The sequence below is a fragment of the Carcharodon carcharias genome, chromosome 12 (assembly GCF_017639515.1).
Source record: "Carcharodon carcharias isolate sCarCar2 chromosome 12, sCarCar2.pri, whole genome shotgun sequence".
Lineage (NCBI taxonomy): Eukaryota > Metazoa > Chordata > Chondrichthyes > Lamniformes > Lamnidae > Carcharodon > Carcharodon carcharias.
In genome coordinates, this window is record NC_054478.1 from 121,920,725 (window position 1) to 121,948,509 (window position 27,785).

At 44.2% G+C, this 27,785-nt stretch overlaps 1 protein-coding gene across 8 annotated transcripts in view; it reads right to left on the minus strand.

The window, feature by feature from the left end:
• pcnt (pericentrin) overlaps window positions 1–27,785 on the minus strand; it is a 316,492-nt gene that overhangs the window by 35,821 nt on the left and 252,886 nt on the right. For all 8 annotated transcript variants that reach the window (XM_041200682.1, XM_041200684.1, XM_041200683.1 and 5 more), the window contains 4 exons: window positions 23,341–23,536; window positions 15,986–16,208; window positions 8,944–9,094; window positions 870–1,577 (listed from right to left, as the gene is read on the minus strand). In XM_041200682.1, the coding sequence (XP_041056616.1) occupies window positions 870–1,577; window positions 8,944–9,094; window positions 15,986–16,208; window positions 23,341–23,536 (1,278 nt within the window). The remainder of the gene's footprint in view (window positions 1–869; window positions 1,578–8,943; window positions 9,095–15,985; window positions 16,209–23,340; window positions 23,537–27,785) is intronic.

Consider the following 27,785-nt stretch of genomic DNA (forward strand, 5'->3'; position numbering starts at 1 on the left):
AAAGATCTGTGCACATGATCCCTCAGGTCCCTCTGTCCAGTACCTTGTTTAGAACCATGACACGTGGTCTATATTGCACTTGGGCAGAAGGGAGAGGGAGAGACTCACCTCGCAATTCACTGTATTAAATTCCATCTGCCACTTTGTCTAACCTTTCTATTAACCTATCTAATGTCCTGTTACAGGTTACTCCTCACTGTTTGCCACACCTCTAAGTTGGTATCATCAGCAAATTTTGAAATTTTACTCTGTATTCCAATATCAAATCATTTATATGTATTAAAAAAGCACTGTCCAAGCACTGAGCCATGGGGAACACCAAAGTCTATCATCCTCCATTATGAAAACAACCATTTACCATAATTCATGGTTTTTTGTAAGCCAATTTTTTATCCAAGCTGACATCGACTCTGCTATTCCATGAGCCTCAATTTCGCTAACCAACCCTTTTCTGATTATTTTGTCAAAGGATTTCTTAATATCCATATAGACAACATCTTTTGTTTTCCCTTCAACTTTCTGTTGTTTCATCAAAAACTTCAATCAGATTAGTCAAGCACCATCCACCTTTTATATACACTTAATTAACTCAAACCTCTCCAAGTGCCTATTAAATTTTATTCCCCCGTTAAACTGGCTGGCTTGTAGCTACTAGGAATGGCGTTACAACCTCTTTTGAATAAGGGAGTCACATATGCCACTCACCAATCTTAAGATGTGTTATTAAGTTAAAGGTACTATATAAATGTAAGCTGCTGTAAAACTTTTGTTTAAAAAACCATTAAAATTGAAATCGAAAATATTTTCAACAGTTTAGTTTTGAAATTTAATATAACTTTACTTAAGTGATTGACTGATTTGTTGCTTACCATTCTGTCTTTCACCATTTCATATTCTTGTTCGTGGTCAGCTAACTCTCGCCTTTCCTGTCTCCTCTCTCGATCCCTCTGATCATCCTTATTTCGCTCCTTTTCTTTGGCTGCTAGAATATTAGCTTGAAGTCTCTCTCTCTCAGTCTGCAGGCGAAGGTTATGCTGCCTTTCAGACTCCAGCAAGCGGTTGAGCTCCTGTACCTGAGCCTGAACGGATTCAAGCAAAGATCTGAGTTTGGTGCTGACTTCCCGTTCTTTCTGAGTTTCCTGTCGGGACAGTTGGATTTCATCTTCAAAGTTTCGTTTTGCTGTAATAGCCTGATGTTGCGTTTTCTCAATCATAGTAGCAAGTTCGACAGTCCTCTTTCTTTCATCCTCGAGCTGATTCTGCAACTCTTTTGTAAAGGCACGTTCCTGAGTAGCAGTTTCATCATGCCGTGAATTCAGACGCTGGTACAGCTGTTCTGACCGCGTACGCTCATGATCCAAGGAATCACTCAACTCTGATAAGTGATTTCTCTCAATTTTCAGTAGATCCTGAGTCTCTGCCAGTTTCTTGCGCTCCTGCGACAGCAATGATTCACTGTTCAATAACTTGGTTTCAATTTCTTTGCGGTTACTACTGTTTGCCACCCGCTGTTCTTCAAAGGCAACTGACAACTGATGATTTTGCGCATGTTGCTCCTCCAGAGCCTTCTGAAGTTTCTGAGAATAGGAAAAAGACAGAATTTACTCAATCATCATAATTTTCAACGCCAATATTGAGAGGGGAATGAAGTTTCTTAAAATTTTGTACAACAAAATTGTCCCATCACAAGAGATCCCATACACTACCAACACAGAACTCAGATTTCCAACTTTTCATTCCTTGCCTTCTAGTAAAATGCACATATATCCTTTCAAAATGCATGCGATCTGAATCCCTGACATTTCTTTTTTCTGTACTGTTTTAAGTATTTGTAGCCAAAAATGAGGTCCATCAGGTCAAACAACAATTTTTATGCTTGTTGAAAGCCTGATCGACTGTGATATCAGCTGGTGTTACGTTTCTTGTAATTTTTGTTCTCAGTGTATAATTGATGACTGATTCCACAAAGATTGATGCTGGTGTCCAAAGAGCTTAGTTTCAGGAATGATGCAGTTCAATTAAGTTGTTCACAGAATCTTACAACGCAGAAATCAGCCCATTGAGCATTTGATGGACCTTTAAAAGAGTGATTCAATTAGTCCATGCACCTGCTCTTTTCCCATAGACCTGCAATTCTCAACTACAAGTATTTTTCCAGTTCCCTTTAGAAAATTATTATTGAATCCAATTCCACCAACTTTTCAGCCAGTGCAGGTTAGCTCACAATAACTTAATGTAAAAAGGTTACTGTAAATCAGTGTCCACTAGTTACTGACTCTTGCTAGTAGAAGCAGTTTCTCCCTACTTACTCTATCTAAACCCTTCATGATATTTAGCACTTTTAATAAATCTCCTTTTAACCTTCTCTGGTCCATGAAGAAGAATTCCAGTTTCTTTTGTCTCTCTATGTAGTCCCTCATTATTGGTGCCATTCTGGTAAATTTCCTCTGCATCCCATCCAAGGCATTCACATCCATCCTAAAGCATGGTGCCCAGAATATAGCACAATACTCCAGCTGGGGCCGAACCAGTGTTTTATAAAGGTTTTGCATAACTTCCTTGCTTTTGTATCCTATGCCTCCATTTATAAAACCAGGGATCTAATAAACCGTTTTAAACAGCTTTCTCAATTTATTCTGTTTAATGATATTAGTACATTATCTGCATTGCCCGCCCCCGCACCCCAGATCTCTGTTCCTGCATCCTCTTCAAAATTCTATTATCTAGTTTATATTGCCTTACCTCATTCTTCCTTCCAAAATGCATCACTTCATGCTTCTCTGCATTAAGTATTATCTGCCATGAGCCAACTCATTTTACCTATGTCCTGAAGAAATCTGCTACTATCCTTTTTATTGTTAATGCACTTCCAAGTTTAATGCCATCTGCAAACTGTGAAATCATGGCCTGTATACACAAGTCCTAGCCATTGCAATATGTTGAAAAGAGCAGTATCCTAATACCAAACCCCTAGGGGACACGACTAAATACATCCTCTAATATGAAAACCAAACGTTGACCACTTTACTGCTTTCCAATTCCAGTAACTTTCCAGTAGCCAATTTCACATCCACATTGCTTCTTTCAACCCATGGCTTCAACTTTACTAACAAATCCATTAAGTTTTACAAGCTTTTTGAAATTCCTCATACGCAGGATCAATCCTCATCAACCCTCTCTATCATCAAATAACTCAATCAAGTTAGTCAAGCATTATTTTCCTTTCACAAATCTGTGCTGCTATTATCAAGTGGCCCATGTTTTTCAAGTGACAAATGCTTTTGTCCCAGATTAATGGCTCTTAAAGACCAAGCTGATTCGTCTATAGTTCTCTAGTTTACTCCTCTCTGCTGTTTTGAACATGTGTGGCACTTGTGAAACCCTCCAGGCCTCTGGCACAATTCCTATATCTAAGAATGACACCAGCCATTGATTTTCCTATTTCAGCATTCACAATCCTCAAAAAAAATCCATCTTCAGGTGCAATAACACAACATAACAGCAATGTGTCATACTGCTGTGCATGTATACCACCATTTCAAAAGGACAGTGCACAGCAGGTGGAATCTTTCATGAAAAAGATGATCCTTAGCCCATTCTATCCCTACTTTACCATAACCATCAAGCCAGGTTCAATGAGCAGCATCAGTGTTAAGGACAGCATCAGACCTATCCCAGAATGGAGGATCCAAGCTGGTGAAGCTTTAACACAGGACTTTGTGTATAATAAAAAATATCCCAAGACAGAGCTGAGCAATCCTTTGCTTTGGCAGCCTTCCATTTTGTGAGACAATGATTTGTGATTTGGTGGTAAACTCTGTGTTAAAGATCGCCTGGAGTAGCTCAGTAGCCTCATTCTGGCACAACAGTCTCCTCTTCAGATGAAGACAGTGGGGTGAAAAAGTGCAGGATTTGCTAGCCTCTGTTGTCTCTGGACTCTCTTCTCAGCCAACTGAGCATTTTGCTCCTCATCTTTTCCAATGCCCCTCCAAACAGTCAGCTTCTAAAGATCACTGCTTTCGGCAACTGTTTTCCAGTTGTCTGTACTTATGTCTGTAATCTTCATATCTCGCTTGCCGTTGTCCTTGGAGCAAAGGTATGGACACCCAGCAAGTCGTGAGCCAGTAGCCAGTTCATGATACAAAAAGTCTTTGGGAATTATGGCCATCATCCAACCAATGAACCTTGTGGAGCCAGCACTTTGTAATGACCATATGCTGGTGGGATTAGCACTCTCTCGGCCCTTCAAATTAGTGACCTTGTTCTCCCAAGAAATGCCAAAGATATATCTGAGGCAGCAAAGATAGAACTGTTCAGCCTTTTTCCTGCCTTGCACATGTTGTCCAGGTCTTACTATTGTACAGGAATGCACTGAGGACTCAGGCTTAGTAATCTCGGAATCTGAAACAACAACAGAAAATGCTGGAAATACTCAGCTGGTACTCAGCATCTGTGGAGAGAAACATGCTCTCTCTCTCCACAGATGCTGCCTGAGCTGCTGAGCCTTTCCAGTATTTTTGTTTTTATTTTATATTTCCAGCATCCACAGTATTTTGTTTTGTAGACTCGGAATCTGATGTTCTCAGTAAGGCTTCTGTTGTTCACACTCTTTCTCAGCTTGGATATAACAGCTGCAACTTTTGCAATGCATGTGTTGATTTCAGCATCAGGTGACAGTTTGTTGGTTGTGGAGCATTACATTGTCATTGTTGAGTGTGGGCAATATGGAAATATCTGGCACCACAGCATTTGTCTTCCTCATGCCGATAGTCAAACCAAACTTTTTACAGGCATGAGGGAGTCTGTATATTTGCTTCTGAAGGTGCTGCTCACTATGGAATGCTAGTGCGGCATCATCGGTGTTGAGCAACTCACTGATGAGACTTGGCGCACTGCTGTCTTGGATCTCAGGTGAGCAAGACTGAAGAAAATTTTTGTCACATCTAGTTTACAAGCAGACACCTTTTGTAGATGAACTGAAGGCACATGAAAGCAAAGGGAAGGATGTATCAGTGTGTCAGTGCCAGAATACAAGCTTGTTTGACCCCACTGTGGATCTTCAAGGAATCTAACCTTACCCCTTCATAGCTGACCTCACCCATCATGTTGCCATGGAAAGAGGAGATCATGCCAAGCACTTCAGCAGCTTAGATAGCCTGCCTTTGTTCACAAGGTTGAATGCCTTAGTGAGATTGATGAAGGCAATATGCATAATCAGTGGATCAAATCAAAGCACTGCAGTCCTGACATATGCAGTCCAATTAAACAACTAACAGGAAGAGGCTTCACTAACAACCCCATCGTTAAATGCTAGGCTCTGCCATCAGTGAGTGCAAAAGAAAAGGCTGAAGCATTTGCAAGCATCTTCAACTAGAAGAGTCGAGTGGATGATCAATCTCCGTCTCCTCCCAAAGGTCAAAGGTGCTGGTCTTCAGCCACCTCGATTCACTTCATGTAATATCAACAAACAACTAAGTGCACTGGCTAATATTCTGGCAGAAGTGCTGAAGACCTGTGCTCCAGAATAAGCCGCCACTTGAGCTAAGCTGTTCAAATAAACTATAACGCTGGCATCTACCCAATGATGTAGAAAGTTACTTAGTAGGTACTGTTCACAGTAAGTATGACTAATTCAATCTGGCCAATTACCTCCCCATCAGTCTACTCTCACTCAACACAGTGACGGAATGGGTCATTGATGGTGCTAGCAAGCAGCGCTTATTCACCAATAATCTGTTCACTGGTGGTCAGTTTTGGTATCACCAGGATCAGTCAGCTACAGGTCTCATTACAGCTTTGGTCAAAACAACGATCAAAGAGCTAAATTCCTGAAGTGAGGCGAGAGTGGCTGCCCTTGACATTAAGGCAGCATTTTATGTAGTGTGGCATCAAAGAGCCCTCCAAAAATTGAAATCACTAGGAATCAGGTGAAAGCTCTCCATTAGCTTGAGTCATAACTAGCACAAAAGAAAATGGTTGGGGGTTTTTGGGGCAATCATCTCAGCCCCAGGACAACACTGCAAGAGTTTCTCAGGGCAGTGTCTAAGATCCAGCCAACTTCAGCTGTTTCATCAATGACCTTTCCTCCATCATAAGCACAGCCTGAGGATGCTTGCTGACAACTGCAGAGGAGTCAGTTCCATTCACAACTCCCCAGACACTGAAACAGTCTGTGCCCAGATGCACCAAAACCTCGACAACTTTCAGGTTTGAACTGGTAAGTGGCAAGTATAATTTATACCTCAAAAATGCTAGGCAATGACCATATTTAACATAAATGTCTAGCCACCTTTCCATGACATTCAACAGAATTAGCACTGCTAAATTCCCGACAATCTGAGAGTCATCATTGGCCAGAAACTTAACTGGTCCAGCCACATAAACAGTGCAAGAGGTCAGAGGCTGGCTAATTCACCCACCTCCGTTTCTGCCATCCGCACAGCACATTATGATGGAATTCTCCCCAATTTGAGTGCAGCTCCAACACAGTTTGACCATCCACGTCAAAGCAGCCCGCCCGCCACCTAAAACATTCACTCTTTCCAACACTATCATTTGCAAGGTGCACTGCAGCAACTAACCAAAGTTTCATCAACAGGGCCTTCTACACTCAACCTTTATCACCCAGAAGAACAACAACAGCAGGCACCCGTGAACATGTTCCTTGCCAAGTCATATATCATCCATACTTGGAGACATATCAGCATTCCTTCATCGTTGTTGGGTCAAGACCTAGCCTCCCTACAGAGTATTGTAGACATGTCAAGTCCACACAGACTACAGTGGTTGAAGACAGTGGCTCACACGACTTTCTCAAGGGCAATTAGGGATGGGCAGTAAATGGTGGCCTTGGCAGTGACAGCTACATCCAATGAATGAACAAAGAAAAAAAGTTACTACATGTCACTTGCCACTTGTCAGCCCAAGCCAGAATGTTACTTAGGTCTTGCTGCATGTGGACACATACGTCTTCAGTATCTGAGCAGTTGCGTACTGAACAGCAACCATCCCTACGTCTGAGATTATAATGGAGGGAAAGTCAATGATGAAGCAGTAGATGATGGTTGGGCCTAGGACACTACCCTGAGGATCCCCTGCAGCAATGTCCTGGGATTAAGATGATTAATCTCCAACAACCACAACCAACTTCCTTTGAGCTAGATAAATTGATACCAGTGGAGAGTAATCCCTCTGATTGTCATTGATGTCAACTTTGCCAGGGAATCTTAATGCCACACTTGGCCAAGTACTGCCTTGATGTCAAGGGCAGTCACACACCTCATCACTGGAGTTCAGCCTTTTTTTTTTGGAACAAGGCTGTAATGAGGTCAGCAACCTAATGGTCCTGACAGAATTCAAACCAAGCACGTCATTGCTGTACAAATGCTACTTGATAGCGCTGTCGACATCACTTTGCTAATAATCGAGAGAAGGCTTATGGGCTACTAACTGGCCTGATAGGATTTGTCCTGCATTTTGTGTATAGGACATACCTAGGTAATTTTCCACATTGCCAGGCAGATGCCAGTGTTGTAGCTGAACTGGAACAGCTTGGCTAGGGATGCAGCTAGTCTTCGAGCACAAGTCTTCAGTACTATTGATGGTAAGTTTTCAGGACTGAAGCCTTTGCTGTATCCAGTGCCTTCAGCCATTTCTCGATATCACGTGGAATGATTCGAATTGGCTGAAGGTTTGCATCTGTGATGCTGGTGACCTAAGGAGGCTGAGATGGATCATCTACTCAGCATTTCTGGCTGAAGATGGTTGCAAATGCTTCAGTCTTGTCTTTTGCACTGAAGTGATGGGCTACACTATCAACGAGGATATTGAAGGAACCTCCTTCTCCTCCTGTTAGCTGTTTGATAGTCCACCACACTTCATGACTGTTATGTGGCAGGACTTAGATCTGATCTGTCGGTTGTGGGATCACTGAGCTTGGTCTATCATAAGATGCTTCTGCTGTTTGGCATGCAAGTAGTCCTGTGGTGTAGCTTCATTCACCAGGTTGACATCTCATTTTTAGGCATGCCTGGTACTGCTCCTGACATGCCCTCCTGCACTCTTCATTGAACCAGGGTTGATCCCTTAACTTTATGGTAATGGTAAAGTGGAGGATATGCCAGGCTACGAGGTTACAATTATGCTGCTGCTAATCCTCATGGATGCCCAGTTTTGAGGTGCTAGATCTGTTCTGAATCTATCCCATTTAGTACAGTGGTACTGCTACACAACATGATAGAGATCATGCTCAGTGTGAAGATTTGTCTTTATCTTCACAAGGAGTGTGTGGTACCTGTGTCTACTGCCTATTCTATCACGGACAGATGCATCTGCAACAGGTCTAATAGGTTGATTGTTGATTCCCTCACCATCAGTTGCAGACCCAGTCTGGCAGATACTCCTTCAGGGCTCAGCCAGCTCTTTAGTAGCAGAGCTACCAAGCCACCCTTGGTGATGGGCATTGAAGTCCCCGACCGTACATTCTGTGCACTAGCCACATCCTCCAAACCCACATGCCCCAAATAATAATCTCAGTGGATCAGGGTGGACCTTTCGGGTAAGACACAACAGCACTCTGTTGTGATTAATTGCACTTGGGCTTTCTGGAGGCAGTTCAGGAAAGAGCGTTGTTAATAATGTCTGAAGATAAGTCTAAATTTTATCCTCATAGCATAAAGCCTTAAATTCTATATTGCCTATTGCTTCAGTACTATGTTATCAGCTGCACCTTAGCCCATGTGTTCTGAATATCAAGTAACCTGATTCTAATATATCACAGTCATACAAGAGGCATAACTTTAGAGCTTTTTGCTTAATCCCACATATCTGAGATACGTTCACAGTGAATTTTAGGATTGTCGGCTTTAGTACGAATGAGTGAAGCAACAACCTTGATGATCTGGTCTGATGCATCTACATATTGTTGTTGTATTTCCCATTTACCTGACAAGTCTGCCGTTCTTGTTCTTTCTGCTCTTTATGATGGAACTGTTCCTTCTCCATCATGTTCTGTAACTGCTGTACATTTTTCCGTTCTAGTTCAAATGCCTTCGCTGCAGTTAACAGTTCGTTCTCTTTAGCGTTCAATTCTCCCCTAAAACAGAAAGCAGCAAGCACATGAGAAGGGGAGAGATGTGCATTGGCAGAAAATGAGTGCAGGGCAACCATTAACTGTCTGGGGACAGGGGGTGGGGGCTTGCAAGGGCTGCCCTGTGATTGAAGGTAGTGCAGAGGCAGCAAACACAAGAATTCAAGAAAATGGACAACAGGAGAGAAAGGAGGCTCAGGGGTGATAAAATCAAGCATGAAAGTGTGATGAATAGCATTGGAAAAAACAATAGAGATAACATTCAGTCGGAGGTACAAGAGTAGCACGGGGGTAAAATCAGGCAGTTAAGCAACATGCAAGGAAGTGTAAAGGCTGTTGAAAAAGTATACAATAAAGTGAGCAAAATAATGTAGCAGACTTCTTTGTCCTCAACAAAAGTTATGATCACAATTTGCTATGTATATTTGCTCTAGAACCATGATGCTACAACGCTTGCTGCATGCAAGAACACATGGGGCGGAATCGCCCATGCCGTGGGCATGGTCAGTGGCGTGAGCAGACAATACGGCAAGAAGGCCAAAAATCGGTTTTAAACGTCATGAAACCAGTTTGCGACCGTCCGCCCTGTCTGCTGATGGAGGATCGTTTCCCGCCATCTGACGTCGGGAACTTCATTGTAATACATCTACATATTGTTATAAGCCCAGACCGCTGGAATCGACCCCCTCCCCCCACCGTTGCTGGATTGTCCACCCACATCGGTATAATTGCACACCGACATGTTTCACAACAGCAAATAAGAGACATGCACTTAGCGGGCTGCACATTGAGGGGAACTCGGAGGAGAGTACACAGTAACGTTGCAAAGCGCTCGCTTGGGTCGCCTGTTGGACTTGAAAGTTGAGGCGGGTTTGGGGGGGTTGCAAGGGCTGCTCTGTGGTTGAGGCACACTAGGGAGGGGAGGGCGTAAGGACTACCCTGTGGTTGAGGCGCGTTGGGGAGGGTCAAGGGCTGCCCCGTGATTGAAGGTAGCACAGAAGCATGTGTGGGGTGGGGGTGGTGGTTGAGAGAAGCGGCCACACATTGAGGTAACCTTGTATAAAGTGACCATTCCTCTGCAGCTGAGACAGTTCAGACGCAGCCACATTGGTATGATTGGATTCAGGTCTCTAGCTTTCTGGCCACTCAAACGCAGAGGCATCAAAGTGCCACCATGTGCTCCAGAGCTTTTCACCCCTCGGGCACAGGCTGCAAAGAAATTGGTGTTTTAGTGCACTGCAGAACAGTTGGACGACTAGGCATGTTATACAATCTCCTTGCTAAAGCTGGCTGTGGAGCAGTCACTGGTGGAGGTGCTCACAATGTCATCATCCTGGCTTGAACCAGTCTCTCCCATGGTTCAAGCTAACTTTGCAGCCTTGCAGCGCGGGTTAGGAGAATGCCTGCACCTGAGCTGAGAGCACAGCATGTAGTCCAATGGCTGCCAATTGGTCAGGTGGAGTGGGGCCAAGGTGGATGGGGTTTCAGGCAGCCATGCAGAGCACTAATCTCTGGTGATCCAAGTGGTGGCCAACACTTTCTGGGATGCGTTAAGGGGCTTTAAGACTTTACTAAGACAAGTTCTTAGTACACGCATGCTAACCCACGTCTCTCCCTTTCACCCTGCAGGAGTACAACATCAGCTGTATGATTTGTGGTGTACAGGGAGCGAAGACGACGGAGAAGGGAGCAACTGAGGCACCTGGCTGTGCAGAGGGAGGAGCAGCACCCTCTGGGCTCCCACTCACATCACCGAAGAGCCACAGCAAGTCACCGCTGGTCTACAGACATCGCTTTTCATTCCTGCAGATGACCAAGAACCAGTGTCGCCAAAGAATGCGCATGTCTAGGGAACTGGTTGGTCACATTTGCCATCTACAGCAGGATTTGGCACCACAGGGACATAGAAGGCATCCACTGCCAGTGGCCATGAAAGTGACCACGCTGGTAAATTTATACACCAATGGCTCCTTTCAGGGAAGAACACATGGTATCCTCTGTGGGATATCACATATCTCCACTCACAAATGCATCCATGAAGTCACGGATGCCATCTTTGGGACAGCACACAACTTTGTGCATTTCGCCCGAGACCAAGAGAGCCAGGATGCAAGAGCGATTTGGATTTTCCCAGATCTTCTGTTTCCCACAGGTGCAGGGTGCCATTGACTACAGTCACGTGGCACTCAGATCTCTATCACAACACGCAGTCAACTATGTCAACCGCTAAATGTGCAGCTGGTGTGCAACCACCACAAACATATCCTACAGGTCTGTGCATGGTTCCCAGGAAGTGTCCATGACTCGTACATTCTCAGTCGGGTCACAGATCCATGAAGTTTTCAGGGTCCACAGAAGCTGCAGGGATGCCTCCTCGGGGACAAGGGCTACCTGCAGAGGGCATGGCTGATGACACCCATGCAGTGGTGTCAGACTGCAGCAAAGCAAAGGTATGAGACTCATGCTGCAACTTGCAACTTGGTTGAGCAGACCAGCGGGATGCTGAAAATGAGGTTCCAGTGCCTGGACTGATCTGGTGGAGCCCTGCAATACAGGCCACAGAGGGTGTCATGCATCGTCGTCACCTAATGCGCCCATTACAAACTGGCGCTGCAATGGGGAGGGGAGCTGGCTGAGGAGATGGAGATGCTGGGGGTTGCCTCCAATAAAGAGGGCACCAACAGGGATGAGGGTGAGGTGGTCCTCGAAGGCAATGACGATGAGGCCCTCTCATTGGCCATAGATCCTCACATTGCATCTGTGAACGTTTGACTTCAGTCCGGCTGATGGCAGTGCACATGTCTTCTGTGATAATTCTCCTGTCATGGAGACGCAGTGGAGGCCCTAATAGTCGCTTGATTGCAGGAGGATGATGACGGCATGCAGTAAGGACACTCCATAGATCTTCATATAGCCTCTGAGAATGCCTGACTCCTGTCTGGCCAAGGGCAGCTTGCTCTGTGATCAGTGGCATATCATAGAGGTGCAGCCATGAAAGTTTAAAAGCATTTGATCCTTCAGCACCTGACCCCTTGAGGAGCACAGTGTCACTGGTGACAGATACTGAAGAGATGGGGGCCAGCCCCACCTTAAATGTGCTGAGAGCACACAGTGAGAATGACAGAACAAAAACAAAAATACCTGGAAAAACTCAGCAGGTCTGGTAGCATCTGCAGAGTGGAACACAGTTAACGTTTCGAGTCCGAATGACCCTTCAACAGAACTAAGTAAAAATAGAAGAGAGGTGAAATATACGCTGGTTTAATCAGGGGTGGGGGTGGGGGTGGGGGGGAGAGGGGCAAGTAGAGCTGGATAGAGGACCAGTGACAGGTGGAGATAACCAAAAGATGTCACAGACAAAAGGACAGAGGTGTTGAAGGTGGTGATATTATCTAGGAATGTGCTAATTAAGGGTAGAAAGCAGGACAAGCAAGGTATAGATAACCTTAGTGGGGAGGGGGTGGGGTGAAGAAATCGAAAAAGGCTAAAAGATATAGATAAAACAATGGATGGAAATACATTTAAAAATAATGGAAATAGATGGGAAAAGAAAAACCTATATAAATTATTGGAAAAAAAAGGGGGGGATTGGAAAGGGGGTGGGGATGGAGGAGAGAGTTCATGATCTAAAATTGTTGAACTCAATATTCAGTCTGAAAGGCTGTAAAGTGCCTAGTCGGAAGATGAGTGCTGTTCCTCCAGTTTGTGCTGAGCTTCACTGGAACAATGCAGCAAGCCGAGGACAGACAGGTGGGCATGAGAGCAGGGTGGAGCGTTGAAATGGCAAGCGACAGGGAGGTCTGGGTAATGCTTGCGGACACCCAGTCTGCGTTTGGTCTCTCCAATGTGGAGGAAACCGCATTGGGAGCAACGAAAAGAGAATGACAGAACTCTGAGACACCTGCCCACGACATTCTGGTAGCAATGACAAGCACCGTCGAGGTGCAGGAATTAGTAATGTGTCCAGGGAGTGAGAGGCTGGGCCATCATTTTGGTCTGAAGGCTTCACAAAGCACAGGGAAGAGGCCTTGGACTAAGACTGCTGCCCTTATCTTGTACAAAAAGGTTTCACGAACACTGCTCATTAGAACAAGGAGCCATAGGCAGGGAGACATTCTTGGGAGTTTATTGACAACTGTGAACAGTTTTACAAGTGATTAACACACGTGCCCACATTGTGCAACTACATCTTCTTAACCTTCCTAACATTGCCTCTACCTCTTGGTGCTCTTTGGACATCCACAGCGGAGTTGGAGGCAGCCTGCTGACTGCTATGCCCGGTCTGTGATGACCTTGGCGGGTACCCTCTGGAGGGCCGAGACTTGTAGGGCCCCAGCCTGCTTTCGGGGTCCTGCTGTTTTGCAGTGATACCCTCCTCAGACTGTGGAGCTGGAGCTGCTGAGGTCACAGGAAGAGGGGATTCGGATGAGACGGACACTCAGAAGTCACCGAGATGGATACCCGAGGGCCCCTGGCTTACTCCTTGAGGAGAAGGGGTAAACTGGAGAGAGAGATCAAGCTGGCCCACACCCCTCTCGCATACGCTGTCGGAGCCAACTACAGCGTCTGTGATGGAGCTGAGCCCAGGCACCAGTGCAGGAGCAACACACTGGATCGAGGTCTCCTTGGTGACCGCCATGCTACCCAGTGTTGATCTCGGTGCCTTGGCATGCTGGCACCATCACCTCAGCCTGAAGGCAGACGGACTCCTCCATCATGCCTTACAATCTGATGAGTGCAGCGGATATCCCTTCCTGATGATCCTGAGCTTGCCTTTGCAGCTCCAGCCACTATGACATGACCGAGTCCAGAGGCTCATCATCTGACTCAGACTCAGCAAATTTATGGCCTCCAGCAGTCCTCCGAATGCTGGACACCTGGGAATCCCTGTCGCCGCCTGCTGCGGATCAGATTGTGATCCCGAGGATACTGTAAAGCTAGGATCCACCGAGATGTGTGTCTCTGCGTTGGTGGAGGGTGCTGGTGAGCGTTGTGACAGGTCTTCAAGGAGGGTGCCTCCAGATTCCTCTTCAGAGCTTTTTTCAAGGCTTGATTAGAGGCCCTGGGTTGCGGACTCCATTGTGCCTGCAGAAGCAAGCGGGGATAATTGGTGCACGACAGCGGCTTGTGAAAAAGAACACATCACTCACGGCATGGTTGTCTGAAGGATGCTGCATTGCTGGGTCCTCACTTGGTAGATCACCACTGACCTGTCAGCACAGGAATGGTCCAGATCTTCGCCAGCCAGCTGGTTGGCTCTCATTTCAAAGTCCATGAGGACCCTGAATTCAGGCACTCCCTCATGGGTCTGCGAGGTCTCCCTCTTGTTGTGTGCCAGGTGCATGAATTGGAGATAGAAAGAATGTAAGCAGGACACCTGCCAAGCCAGATGACAAATATGCCTGGCATGTGTGGGTGGTGAGTGGTCCCACAGATGGGATGAGGACAATGAAGGTGTGTGCGAGAGAGTGAATGGTGATGTCCTTTGAACTGGCAGTGAGTGAGGGCCCTGTGGATGTGTGATGGGTTTGTGAGTGTCTGAGTTGAGAGCAATGAGAAGAGTGACTTACCCTGGCAGAACAGAGATCATTCATGCTCTTGCAGCACTGAGTGGCTGTCCTCTTTTGAAGAGTGTTGGCACTGATCGGCGCTGCCACCACCACCCAAGCCAGATTAGTGAGGTTGCTGTCCATTCTGTGGCCAGAGCAGGAGTGGAGGACATCACGGCGAGCATCCACTGCATCCAAAAGGCACTCGAGAGACACGTCATTGAACCTGGAGGCTGCTGTCTTTTTGCCTTTCAGGGCCATGACTTCTTTGCAACAGTCGGGGCCTGGGAACACCGAGATGTATGCGCGCATGGACTTTAAATACAGCGTCCGGTGTGTCGAAGCAGCAAGGTGATGGCATGATGGGTGAATGAGAGCCTGCCTGCCATGGAAACAGCATGTTTCCTGGGAACGCATAATTAATGTGGCGGGATTGGGATGATACGGCGTGAAAAGCTGCCATTGTGGCCGGCGGGTAAAGCTTGCACTTAGTGCAAATCTGGGACCATTCTGCCCATGGAACCTCAAGTACCATCCGAGATTCATGAATCCAAGGTACATGTCCCAAAGTCATAACCACCAGTCAGAAAGCACTGCCTGAATTATCAGTCATTTTCTGACTTGTCTTCTTTGCAACAAAGAGACTCTTCAAGTTTTGAAGGCCCAGAATATTAACACCACCCTTCCTCTCCATCACCTCCCACTAACTAATTTGGGGACAACAAAGTGGCACGAGTAGATGCTGAGTTTTCCTGAACAAAGGAAAACTTATTTTTGATCTGTGAAGACTGAGGCTTCTGCTCCTCCGAAGGCATCAATTCCTTGAGAGGAGCACTGTAACTGCTGAGAGACATTTCCTCAGATCTCAGGAGATATATCTTTTAAATATTAAGTGAACACTTAACCTCATTTAGCCATTTAAGCAGCAGCATTTGTTTGTGTTTTCTCTCCCCTATTGTTAAATCAATCAGCAATGTGGGGAAATTACAGTGATGGCAAGTTTCTTTTGAGGCACAGAGGCAGCAGCTAAAGTACTTCATTTAAGGGCTGGTTAGAGCTAACTGCACAAGAATGCCATTGACTTCTTTGTCTAGTTAAAGCCTGAAATCATCAGCAGTTCATTGCCTGTCGAGCAAGATTCCAAGTGATAGGGTACATTATTGCTGAATACATTGGTTTGCCTTATCTGTTGGAAAATTGTTTCCGATGCCATCAAAGGCCGAGTCAAATTTCAGCTAATTTGTTATGTTGTCACAGCTGAATAATGGTTACTTGTCCGGGGAATGAAATAAATGTATGGCCTTTCCTTTCTCACTCCTATATATAGTCAGTGTCTAAGCCTACAAACCTTAGCTTTTGCAGATTTTGCTGTAGTTCATGTCGAGTCTGTAATGCAGCCTGCAGTTCATCTGTTACCTCAGACAGGTCCGATTTCACCTCTGACAATGAAGTTTGTTCAGTTTGCAATTGTTGGCGGAGTTTAGTCGATCGTTCTTGCTCTGCTCTTAGGGTGTTTTGTAAATTGTTTGTTACGATCTGTTCTTGCTGAAGCTTGTATTCCAGCAACTCCACTATAGCAGGCAGAACAACACAATGTTAAAAATGTTTTCCTGTCTGAAATTTGTGCACAACTTTGAGATTTGCAACAGATCAACTTATTCTTGCACATTTGCACTCACTGTTTCAGCTCTCTTTACAACATGCACATTACCATATTTGGGCTTTTCAGAGATCTTGCCCAATCCTGTTCTTTAATTAAGTATCAAGTATGTATGAAATGGGACTGCAGTCACATGTTAGCCAAGAAAGCATATGCCAAGAGCAGTATAGAAAGGAAATTAGGAAAGTATGGAGGGTATGAAAAATTACTGGCATGCAAAATCAAGGAAAACCCAAAAATGTTTTATAAATACTTGAAGAGCAAGAGTGGAACTGATTCGATTTAGCCCTTCGAGCCTGCTCCGTCATTTATGGCTGATAATTTACCTCAACTCCTCCTTCATACCCAAAATTCTATCCATCTCCATCTTGAATGTACTCAAAACTTGAGTATCCACAACATTTTGGGATCAATAATTCCAAAGATTCACAACTCATTGCATAATATTCTCATTCCAGGAATCAGTCTAATGAAACTTCATTGCACTCTCTCCCAGGCAAGTATATCCTTCCATAAGTAAGAGACCTCAACTCTACCAGTAGTCTAGCTGTGGTCTCACCAAGATCCTATATAACTGTGGTAAGACTTCACTCATAAATGAATCACTTTGTAATCAAGTCTAACATACAATTTCCTTTCAAAAATCTGGACACTCAGTCTCCTTGCAATTGGCATAAATTGTCATAATTGGCATAACTGAGACTCAAGCAAAGACCCTTGTGATACTCCTCTAGTTATAGACTGCAAGCCTAAAAATTACCCCACATTCCTCCTCTCAGCTTACTATCCCGCTAACCAACCCTCAATCTATGTTAATATATATCATCCCAATCCTATGAGAACTTACCTTGTGCAACTACTTTTAATTGGCACCTTACCGAATGCTTTTTGAAAATCTAAACAACTGCTAGTTCCCCTTTATTTACCCTGCTAGCTACAACCTCAAGAAACAAACAGAGTTGTTAGACATGAATTCCCTTTCATTAGTCAATGCTGACCACATCTAATCATATTAGCATAAGGTTGGAGGAGGCTCAGGGCTAGGACGGAGGAAGAGTTCAGAAAAGACTCAGGGTGAGAGTCCAGAGGGGACTTGGGGCTAGGTGATGCTGCTGCTAGAATTCGGAAACAGAAATCGAAGCGTGACATCACAGGAAAGACGCAAGTTAATTGGCTGGTGAGTACTACTGCTTAGGCACTGAGTCTCTACAACTGGAAATTAAAAACAATAAATATATTAAGTATAATGAGGAGGAACAAGTTAGTTTATTTTAAAGCAAGGTTTATTACAACTAGTAAGTAGTTTTAAGTATTTGTAGGATTTTTCAGTACTAGCAAGGTTTATTAATAGTAGTATCAGTAAGGTTTTTATCTGCGCAGTAGCAATGGTTGCTAATAAATAGAGAAATGGCAGGGCTGTTCCAACCTCGAACGTGCCCATCAGCAGCTTGAGCTCAGTGTTTCAGAACTTGAACAACAGCTGGCATCAATGTGGTGCATCTGTGAGGTTGACAGCTTTGTCGGTAGCATGTTTATAGATGTGGTCCCCTTACAGTTTACAAGTATGCAGGGAGAGAGGGAAGAGGTGACCAACAGACAGTTAAAAAGGAACAGGCAGGAGTCCCCCAAGTCTCCAACCAGTATTCAACCCTGAACACTGCTTAGAGTGATAGTTCATCTAGGGAGTGCAGCCAGAGCCATGGCACCATGGGTGGCTCAGCTGCACTGGGGTGGGGTGGTCATACATGGCAGTCTGAAAGAGCAATAGTGGCAGGTGATTCCATAATTAGGGGATAAGATAGTTGTTTCTGTGGCCATAGACGTGAATCCAGGATGGTGTGTTGCTTCCCAGGTGCCAGGGTGAAGGATGTTACCGAGTGCCTGCAAAGCACCAGAATGGGGGAGGGTGAATAGCCAGCTATTGTGGTCCACATTGGTACTGACCACATAGTTAGAAAGAGAGATGTGGTCCTGCAGTCAGAATTTAGGGATCGAGGTGGAAAATTAGCAAACAGAGCCTCAGAAGTCGTAATCTCCAGATTACTCCCAGTACCGCATGCAAGTGAGTACAGAAGTAGGAAGATTGTACAGATGAATAAGTGGCTGGAAAGATGGTGCAGGAGGGAGAGCTTCAGATTCTTGGGACATTGGGCTGGGCTCTGGGGGAGATGGGACCCACAGAAGACGAATGGGATGCATCTGAACAGAGCCTGGACTGAGTTCCTTTTGCTAGTGCTGTTGGGGAATTTATAAACTAACTTGGCAGGGGTTTGGAAATCAGGAGATAATATCAGAGAGGAATACCAAGGTGCAGAGAATATTGGGAAAGATAAATAGCAATAGAGTAAGGAATGCTAAGTTACTGGGTGGGGGGGTGCGTGTGATGGTGATCAGAGGAAAAGAGAAAGTAATAGAATCTACATCAGGGTTACTGTGCATGTATGTGCATGCATGGAGTGTGGTAAATAAAATTGGTGAATTACAAGCACAGATTGCCATGTGGAAATGTGACGTTGTGGCTATAACAAAGACCTAGCTCAAAGGAGGGCAGGACTGGGTGTTAAATCTATTTGCTAGAGCTAAAGAACAAAAAAGATGCAATTACATTGTTTGGTGTAGCCTGCAGGCCACCAACCAGTGGGAAAGGCATAGAGGAACAACTCTGTAAAGAAATTACAGAGAGATGCAAATATTATACAGTACTTGTAATGGGGGACTCAAATTATCCAAATATAGGCTGAGATTGTAGTAGTGTAAAGGGAGAGAGGGTCAAGAGTTCCTAGAATGTGTTCAGGAAAATCTTCTTCAGCAATATGTTTCTAGTTTGGTTCTTGGAAATGGGATGGGCTAAGTAGATCAAGTGTCGGTAGGAGAACATTTAGGGGACAGTGATCATTGTATCATAAGGTTCAGGCTGACTACAGGAAAAGACAAAGAACAGCCCAGAATAAGAAAAATTAACTGGAGGAAAGCTAACTTCAATGGGGTGAGAACAGGTCTGGGCCAAATAAATTAGAGGCAAAGGTTGGCAAGAAATCTAGTAGCTAATCAATGGGCTACTTTCAAAGTAGAGCTAATTCAGAGACAATCAAGGTAAATGTCCTCGAAAGGGAAAAGATAGGGCAAACAAATCCACAGCTCCCTGGGTGGCAAAGGAGATAGAAATTAAGAAAAAGAAGAAAAAGTGTGATTATGACAGGAGTCAGGCAGAAATTAAATTGAGAACCAGACTGATTATAGAAGGTTCAGATCAGAGATGAAGAAGCAAATAAGAGAAGCAAAGAGGGAGTATGAATAGAGGTGGCAGCTAACAAAAAAGGAAATCCCAAAGATTTTGATAGGCATATAAATACTAAAAGGGTGGTAAAAGGAGGAGTAGGTATGATGAGGGACCAAAAAGGGAAATTTAATAATGGAGGCAGAAGGCATAGCTGAGGTATTAAATGAATACTTTGTGCAAAGAGCATATATTTTTATTTCTGCTGGATTATGAATTAAAATTACAATGGCTGCAGTTTGAAGGTCATGTCTGCTGGAACAGTGTGAAGGATATATACAATGTTGTTGTCCTGGAACAGAGTGTGCCATGAAAGACAGGATGGTGCCTGGTGTAATGGGGAACTGTCTGGCAACAATGTTTTACTGGCTCCTGACCAGGTAACCAAGGTATATGTGAGAGCAGTGCAAAAAATAGCTCCTAGCCTGGAAGAAAAAAGACTGAAAACTTCTCTCTCCTGTGTGTGTAAGATTCCAGTAATTCAATAATAACAGCTAGCTGGCTTTTTCTCCTAATATCTCTATAGCTTTCTCTCTCTCTCTCTCTGAAAACCCCTGTCAAGAGGCAAAATCACTATTAGAGACACTGAAAGGCAAGTGCTCAACCAGTGAACAAAAGACTGAAAAAGTGCTGGAAGGCCACCTCATGTCATCAACAATGGATTGAAAGGAATTTGGAAGACATTAATCAAAATCAACCTATCGAATCCTGTACTCCAGATATGGTGCTGTTGAACTGTTTTATCAGGTCGGTAAGCGGAGGTCGGGCCCCCTCGCCAGCGCATAAAATGAATACCGACTTCATACGATATTTCGTTTGGCAGGTGCGCACCGGAGTAGGCTGTACGCCCACAGAAACGTCAACGGCCAATAAAGGTCATTAAGAAATCAATTAAAGCAGTGTAGAATGCTGCCCATCCAACCTTAAGGTTGGCGGGCAGGCGAAGAGCCCAAGTGGCCTTCACATTTTTCAAGGAACCTCATCCACAGGCGGGATGAAGTTTCATGGAGTGTTTAAAAATTGAACAAAAATTTTATAAAAAATTAATTGACATGTCCCAGCTCATGTGACACTGTCATATGAGGAGACATGTTTTAAAATTTTTAAAATTCTTTTTTTAAATGTTTAAAACTTAAACTAATCAGGGAGATTTGGGCTCTTTTGCGCAGAACTCAGGGAATCGCCCCCCACCGCAAAGGGAGCGCTCAACGCTTCCGGGCATGCGTCGCGCTGGGCAGGCCTTAATTGGCCCACCCACGTAATATGACGGTGCAGACCCAATCGGACAACCCAAATTCTCCCCATGTTTTTGTGTGTCTTGTATGTGTATGTATAGGGATTTAAGAAGGGGTAAAGTTTAGGTTCTAGTGTTAGAAATTAGTAGTTCATATTTCTTTCTTTTGCCACTGGTTAAAGACAATTTGTTTAATAAACAGTTATTTACTTATTAAGTTTACAAACCTGGCGCTTGTATTCTGTTAACCTAAATTAAACAATTAGGTTGGTTGATCAAACTTTTTCACTTTCGTCGCGGCTCGGGGAGCAGTGGGGCTTGATATTACAGCACACCATCCCCCGTGAGTCACGACATTTGCATCTGTCTTTACCAAGGAAGAAGATACTACCCAGGCCATGGCAAAAGAGCAGATAATTCAGGCACAAGAAGGGGTTAAAATTTAAAAAGAGATGGGATGGGGTAGATTATCTGTACTTTAGTTGATAAGGCACGCAGGGGCCAGATCAGGTGCACCCAAGAATACTGCAAGAAACGAGAGTGGAAATTGCTGAGGTACTGGCCATAATTTTTCAGTCTTCCTTAGACTCAGGAGTGGTGCCAGAGAATTGGAGAATTGCAAATGTTACACCCCTTGTTCGAAAAAAAGGGTGTAAGGATAGGCCCAGCAGCTACAGGCCAGTCAATTTAACTTTGGTGGTGAGGAAACTTCTAGAAACAATAATTTGAGGCAAAGGTAATAGTCACATGGACAAATATGGGTTAATTAAGGAAAGCCAGCACGGATTTTTTAAGGCAAAATCATGTTTAACTAACTTGAAGTTTTTTGAAGAGGTGACAGAGAGGATTGATGTGGTGTACACAGACTTCCAAAAGGCATTTGATACAGTACCACACAACAAGTTTGTGAGCAAAGTTACAGCTCATGGAATAAAAGGGAAAGTAGCAAACTGGATACGGAATTGGCTGAGTGTGAGGAAACAGAGAACAGTGGTTAATGGATGTTTTACAGGCTGGAGGAAAGTTGGTAGTGGAATTCTCCAGAGTCCCTTGCTTTTCCTAATATATATTAATAACCTAGACCTCTGTGTACAGGACTCAATTTCAAAGTTTGCGAATGATACAAAACTTTGAAGCATTGTGAGCTGGATAGTGTAAAACTTCAAAAGGACATACAAGTTGGTGGAATAGGCGGACAGGTGGGAGATAAAGTTCAATGTAGAGAAATGAAGTGATTAATTTTGATAGAAGGAACATGAAGATACAGTATAAAATAGGGGGTAAAACTCTAAAGGGGGTGCAAGAGCCAAAGGATATATGTGCATGGGTCTATGTGTACACAGCCACTGAAGGTGGCAAGACAGACTGAGAGCAGTTAATAAAGCATACAGTATCTTGGATTTTATTAATAGGGGCATAGAGAACAAGAGCAAGGAGATTATGTTGAACTTGTATAAGTCACTAGCTTCAGCTGGACCATTGTGTCTGGTTCTGGCAGGCATTTTAGGAAGAATGTGAAGGCACTGGAGAGATTGCAGAACAGATGCACGCAAAGGGTTCGAGGGATGCAAAACTTCAATTATGAAGATAGATTGGAGAAGTAAGGATTGCTTTCCTTAGAGAAAAAAAAAGGGTGATGGCAATTTGATAGAGATGTTCAAAATCATGAGGGGTCGGGGCAGAGTAAATAGGGAGAAACTGTTCCCACTCATGAAAGGATCGATAACAAGAGGGTACAGATTTAAACTAAGAAGCAATAATGATATGAGAAAAAATGTTTTCACACCAAGTGGTTAGGATCTGGAATGCTCTGCCTGAGAATGTGGTGGAGAACAGCATTTAAAAGAGAACTAGACTGCCAACTGAAAAGGAAGAATGTGCAGGTTACAGCCAGTGTAGACATGATGGGCCAAATGACCTTGTTCTGCTCCACAACAGTTTTGTGATTCTTTGATAAATGCTCTGTTACAATGCCCTTAATCATTCCTTATTGGGGCATTTTTCCTACTCTTGATAATCAGGCTAACTGGCTGACAGCTTCCCTTTTCTCTCTCCTTCCTTTCTTGAATAGCAGAGTTACGTTGGGTGCCTTACACTCTTTGAGGACTGTTCCAGAATCTAGGGAATTTTGGCGCTAGAGTTTAGTGAGTATAGACTTGTTCCAGTTTCCCAGAAATGCATGATAAATAAATTAAATTGGACAATGCCACCTATTCTAAAATTTACTTATGAGACATAAACTTGTTTAATGACAAATTAGTAGTAGATACAGACAATATTAACACAAACATCAGCTATGGAAAGCTATGAGAAAGTAAAAGTGGGAAGATGCAAACGTTGTTTGCTACTCTATTACCTTGGGCTTTTGGTAGGTAAAGACAGAGATGAATGAACACTTTACCAGATTTTTTGTTATCTATGCTGGGAAGCTACCCAATCTAAATACTCAGGACTCAAACTTTACCTGCTGCTGGCTATAGTAACTCCAGTTTCTCTGACTGTCAATACCAATATCCTCCATCTTTGAAATACCTTGCCTCCGAAGTGGTCGCTCCTGCTTCTTAGCCAGCTCCTCTGCACTGGTGAGGGTATCCTGCAATTGCTGCAGCTTCTCTTGATGTTGAAGGTGTGCAATGCGGAGCTGTGAACGGAGGTCCTGCACCTCTGACAACAAGCTGTTTCTGTCCACTGATAAAAGGTCTTCCAGGACTGATTGCTGCTGCTTTTCCTAAATAGTGAAAGTTAAGAGTCACAAGCATACTGCTGTACATTACTTGATGATCTTGAAGAGGGCTGATCCTCTGTGTACATAGTGAAATAACCATGAGTAGCCCAGAAGGTTGGGAAAAATTTAGAAACCAGCCAAGGATGAATAAGAAAATAAAAGAGGGAAAATAAAAGCATAAGAGAATACCAGCAAGAAATAAAGGAACAGACAGTAAAAGCTTCTACAAGTATATAAAAAGTAGCTGAAGTGAGTGTTGGTCTTTTATAGGGGAATTAATAATGAGAAATGAGGAAATGGCAGAGTTTGAACAAGTATTTTATATCAAAAAAAGCATCTGAAGAATAGTAAAAAAGCAGGAGGGAAGAAATGGAGGGAGGAACTTAAAACAATCATGATCATTAAAGAAAAAGTACTAGACAAACTAATGGGACTAGAGGTCAACAAATACCCTGGACCTGATGGCCTGTATATTAGCTTCTTAAAGGAAATGGGACAGTGGATGTATTGGCTGTAATCTTCTAAAATTACCAGAAAGGTCCCAGCAGAAAACTGCAAATGTAACACCATTATTCACGAGAGAAGGGAGACAGAAAGCAGGAAACTAACATTTGTCATTGGGAAAATGCTGGAATATATTATTTAGGAGTTAGTAACAAGACATTCAGGAAACCATAATACAATTAGGCAGAGTTAAAATGGTTTTGTGAAAGGAAAATTATATTGACAAGTTTGTTAAAGTTCTTTGAAGATGTAACAAGCAGGGTGGATAAAGGGGTTCCTGTCGATGCAGTGTATTTGGATTTCTAAAAGGCATTTGATAAAATGCCACAAAAGATCAACTACACAAGATAAGAACTCATGGTGTTGGGATAGATGTTATTATGGATAGAGAATTGGATGATGGACAGGAAACAAGAGTCAGTGTAAATGGGTCAGTTGGAAGCAGTGCAGAAAAGGTTCACTTGGCTTATTCCTGGGATGAAGGCAGTCATATGGAGGCAAGATTGAGCAGGTTGGGCCTATTATACATTGGAGTTTAGAAGAATGACAGCTGATCTTATTGGGGATTGGAGTACAGGAATACAGAAGTTTTGCTCCAATTGTACAGAGCTTTGGTGAGACCACATTTGGAAGACTGTGTGCAATTTTGCTCTCCATATGTAAAAAAGGATATACTTGCATTGAGTACAGTACCGCAAAGGTTCACTAAATTGGTCCCAGGGATGAGGCGGTTGACTTACATTAAGAAGCTGAGTAAGTTGTGCCTATATTCTTTGGAGTTTAGAAGAACGAGAGGCAAACTCATTGAAACATACGAGATTCTTTCATGGGATGTACATGTCACTGGCCAGGCCAGCATTTGCTGCCCATCCCTAATTGCCCTTCAGAAGGTGGCGGCAAGCCACCTTCTTGAACTACTGTAGTCCATCTGGTGCAGGTATACTCAATGCTGTTAGGAAGGGAGTTCTAGGGACATGATCTGGTGACAGTGAAGGAATGGCGATACAGTTCCAAAGCAGGATGTGTGGGGCTTGAAGGGGAACTTGCCCTTGGCATTCAAGGTAATAGAGATTGCAGGATTGAAAGGTGCTGTCGAAGAAGCCTTGGTGAGTTGTTACAGCACGTCTTATATATGGTACACACTGCTGCAACTGTGTGCAGGTGGTGGAGGGAGTGAATGTTTAAGTTGGTGGATGATGCTCCAATCAAGCGGGCTGCTTTGCTCTGGAGAGTGTCGAGCTTGAGTGTTGTTGGGGCTGCATGCATCCAGGCAAGTGGAAAGTATTCCATCCTATTCCTAACTTGTGCCTTGCAGATGGCAGAAAGGCTTTGGGGTGTCAGCAGGTGAGTTACTCACCTGAAAATTCCCAGTCTTTGACCTGCCCTCGTTGCTACAGTATTATGTGGTTGTTCCAGTTAGGTTTCTGGTCATTGAGAAGCCTCAGGATTTTGATTGGGAGATTCATCCTGGTAATGCCCTTGAATGTCAAAGGGGATGTTTCAATTCTCTCTTGTTGGAGATGGTCATTACGTGGTGCAAGTGTTACTTGCAACTTATCATCCCAAGCCTGAATGTTGTCCAGGTCTTGCGCCATAGGACAAAAACCAAGGAATTGCAAGTGGTATTGAATATTGTGCAATCAGCAAACATTTCCACTTCTGACTTTAGGATGGAGGGAAGGTCATTGATGAAGTAGCTGGAGTTGGTTGGGGCTAGGACACTACCCTGAGGAACACCTGCAGTGACGTTTTGGGATTGATGCCATTGGCCTTCTTTTAAAAAATTCATTCAAGGGATGTGGGCATCACTGGCTAGACCAGCATTTATTCCCCATCCCCAACTTCCCTCGAGAAGGTGGTGGCGAGCTGCCTTCTTCAACCCACTGCAGTCTATGTGGTGTAGGTACATCCACACTGCTGTTAGGGAGGGAGTTCCAGGATTTTGACCCAATGACAGTGAAGGAATGGCGCTATACTTCCAAGTCAGAGTGGCTTGGAAGGGAACTTCCAGATGGTGGTCATGTAACTGCTGCTCTTGTCCTTCTAGATGGTAGAGGTCGTGGGTTTGGAAGATGCTGTCTAAGGACTTTGGTGAGTTCCTACAGTACATCTTGTAGATGCCACTATAGATCAGTGGTGGAGGGGGTGAATGTTTGTGAATGCGAATCAAGCCTTGTCCTGGATGGTGAAAAGCTTCGAGTGTTGTTGGAGCTGCACTCATCCAGGCAAGTGGGGAGTATTCCATCACACTCCTGATGTGTGCCTTGTAGATGGTGGACAGGGAATCAGGAGGTGAGTTACTCGTCACACGATTCCTAGCCTCTGACCTGTTCTTGTAGCTACAGTATTTATATGGCTAGTTCACTTCAGTTTCTGGTCAATGGTAATCCCCAGAACTTTGATCGTGGGGGATTCATTGATGGTAATGCCATTGAATGTCAAGGGGCAAAGGTCACCTGCGTGGCACGAATGTTACTTGCCATTTGTCAGTACAAGCCTGGATATTATTCAGATCTTGCTGTATTTGGACATGGACTGCTTCCGTACCTGAGGAGTCACGAACGGTGCTGAACATTATGCAATCATCAGCGAACATCCCCACTTCTGGCCTCATGATGGAAGGAAAGTCATTGATGAAGCAGCTGAAGATGGTTGGGCCTAGGACACTACTCTGAGGAACTCCTGCAGCGGTGTTCTGGAGCTGAGATGACTGACCTCCAAAAACCACAACCATCTTCTTTTATGCTAGGTACGATTCCAACCAGTGGAGAGATTTCCTCCCCGATTCCCAATGACTCCAGTTTTGCTAGGGCTCCTTGATGCCACACCCAGTCAACATCAATACCACACTGATGTCAAGGGTAGTCACTCTCACCTCATCTCAGCAGTTCAGCTCTTTTGTCCTTGTTTGAAGCAAGGCTGTAATGAGATCAGGAGCTGAGTGACCCTGGTGGAACCCAAACAAAGCATCAATGAGCAGGTTATTGCTAAACAAGTGCCACTTGATAGCACTGCTGATGACCCCTTATATTACTTTACTGATAATGGAGAGCAGACTGGTGGGGTGGTAAGTGGCCCGGTTGGATTGGTCCTGTTTTTTCTGTACAGGCCATACCTGGACAATTTTCCACATTCCTGGGTAGATGCCAGTGCTGTAGCTGTACTGGAACAGCTTGGCTAGGGGTGTGGCAAGTTCTGGAGCATTAGTCTTCAGTGCTATTGCTGGAATGTTGTCAGGCCCATAGCCTTTGCAGTATCCAGTGCTTTCAGTCAATTCTTGATATCACGTGGAGGGAATCAAATTGGCTGAAGACCGGCATCTGTGTTGCTGGGGGACACCAGAGAAGCCCAAGATGGATCATCCACTAAAAGTGGCACTTTTAGCTGAAGATTTTTGCAAATGCTTGCAACAACACAAACATCTTCCTCTGTGCAAGGTATGACTCCAACCAGCAGAGAGCTTTCCCTGATTCCCACTGGCTTCAATTTTACTAGTGCTCTTTGATGTTACACTAGTTCAAATGTGGCCTTGATGTCAAGAGCAGTCACTCTCACCTCTAGAGTTCAGCTCTTTTGTCATGTTGGACCAAGGCTGTAATGAGGTCTTCCTGGTGGAACCCAGCAGCAGTGAGCAGGTTACTGCTGTGCATGTGCTACTTGAAAGCACTGTCGACAACTTCTTCCATCACTTTGTTGATGAGACAGTAATTGGCTGGACTGGATTTGTCCTACTTTTGACAGGACCTGG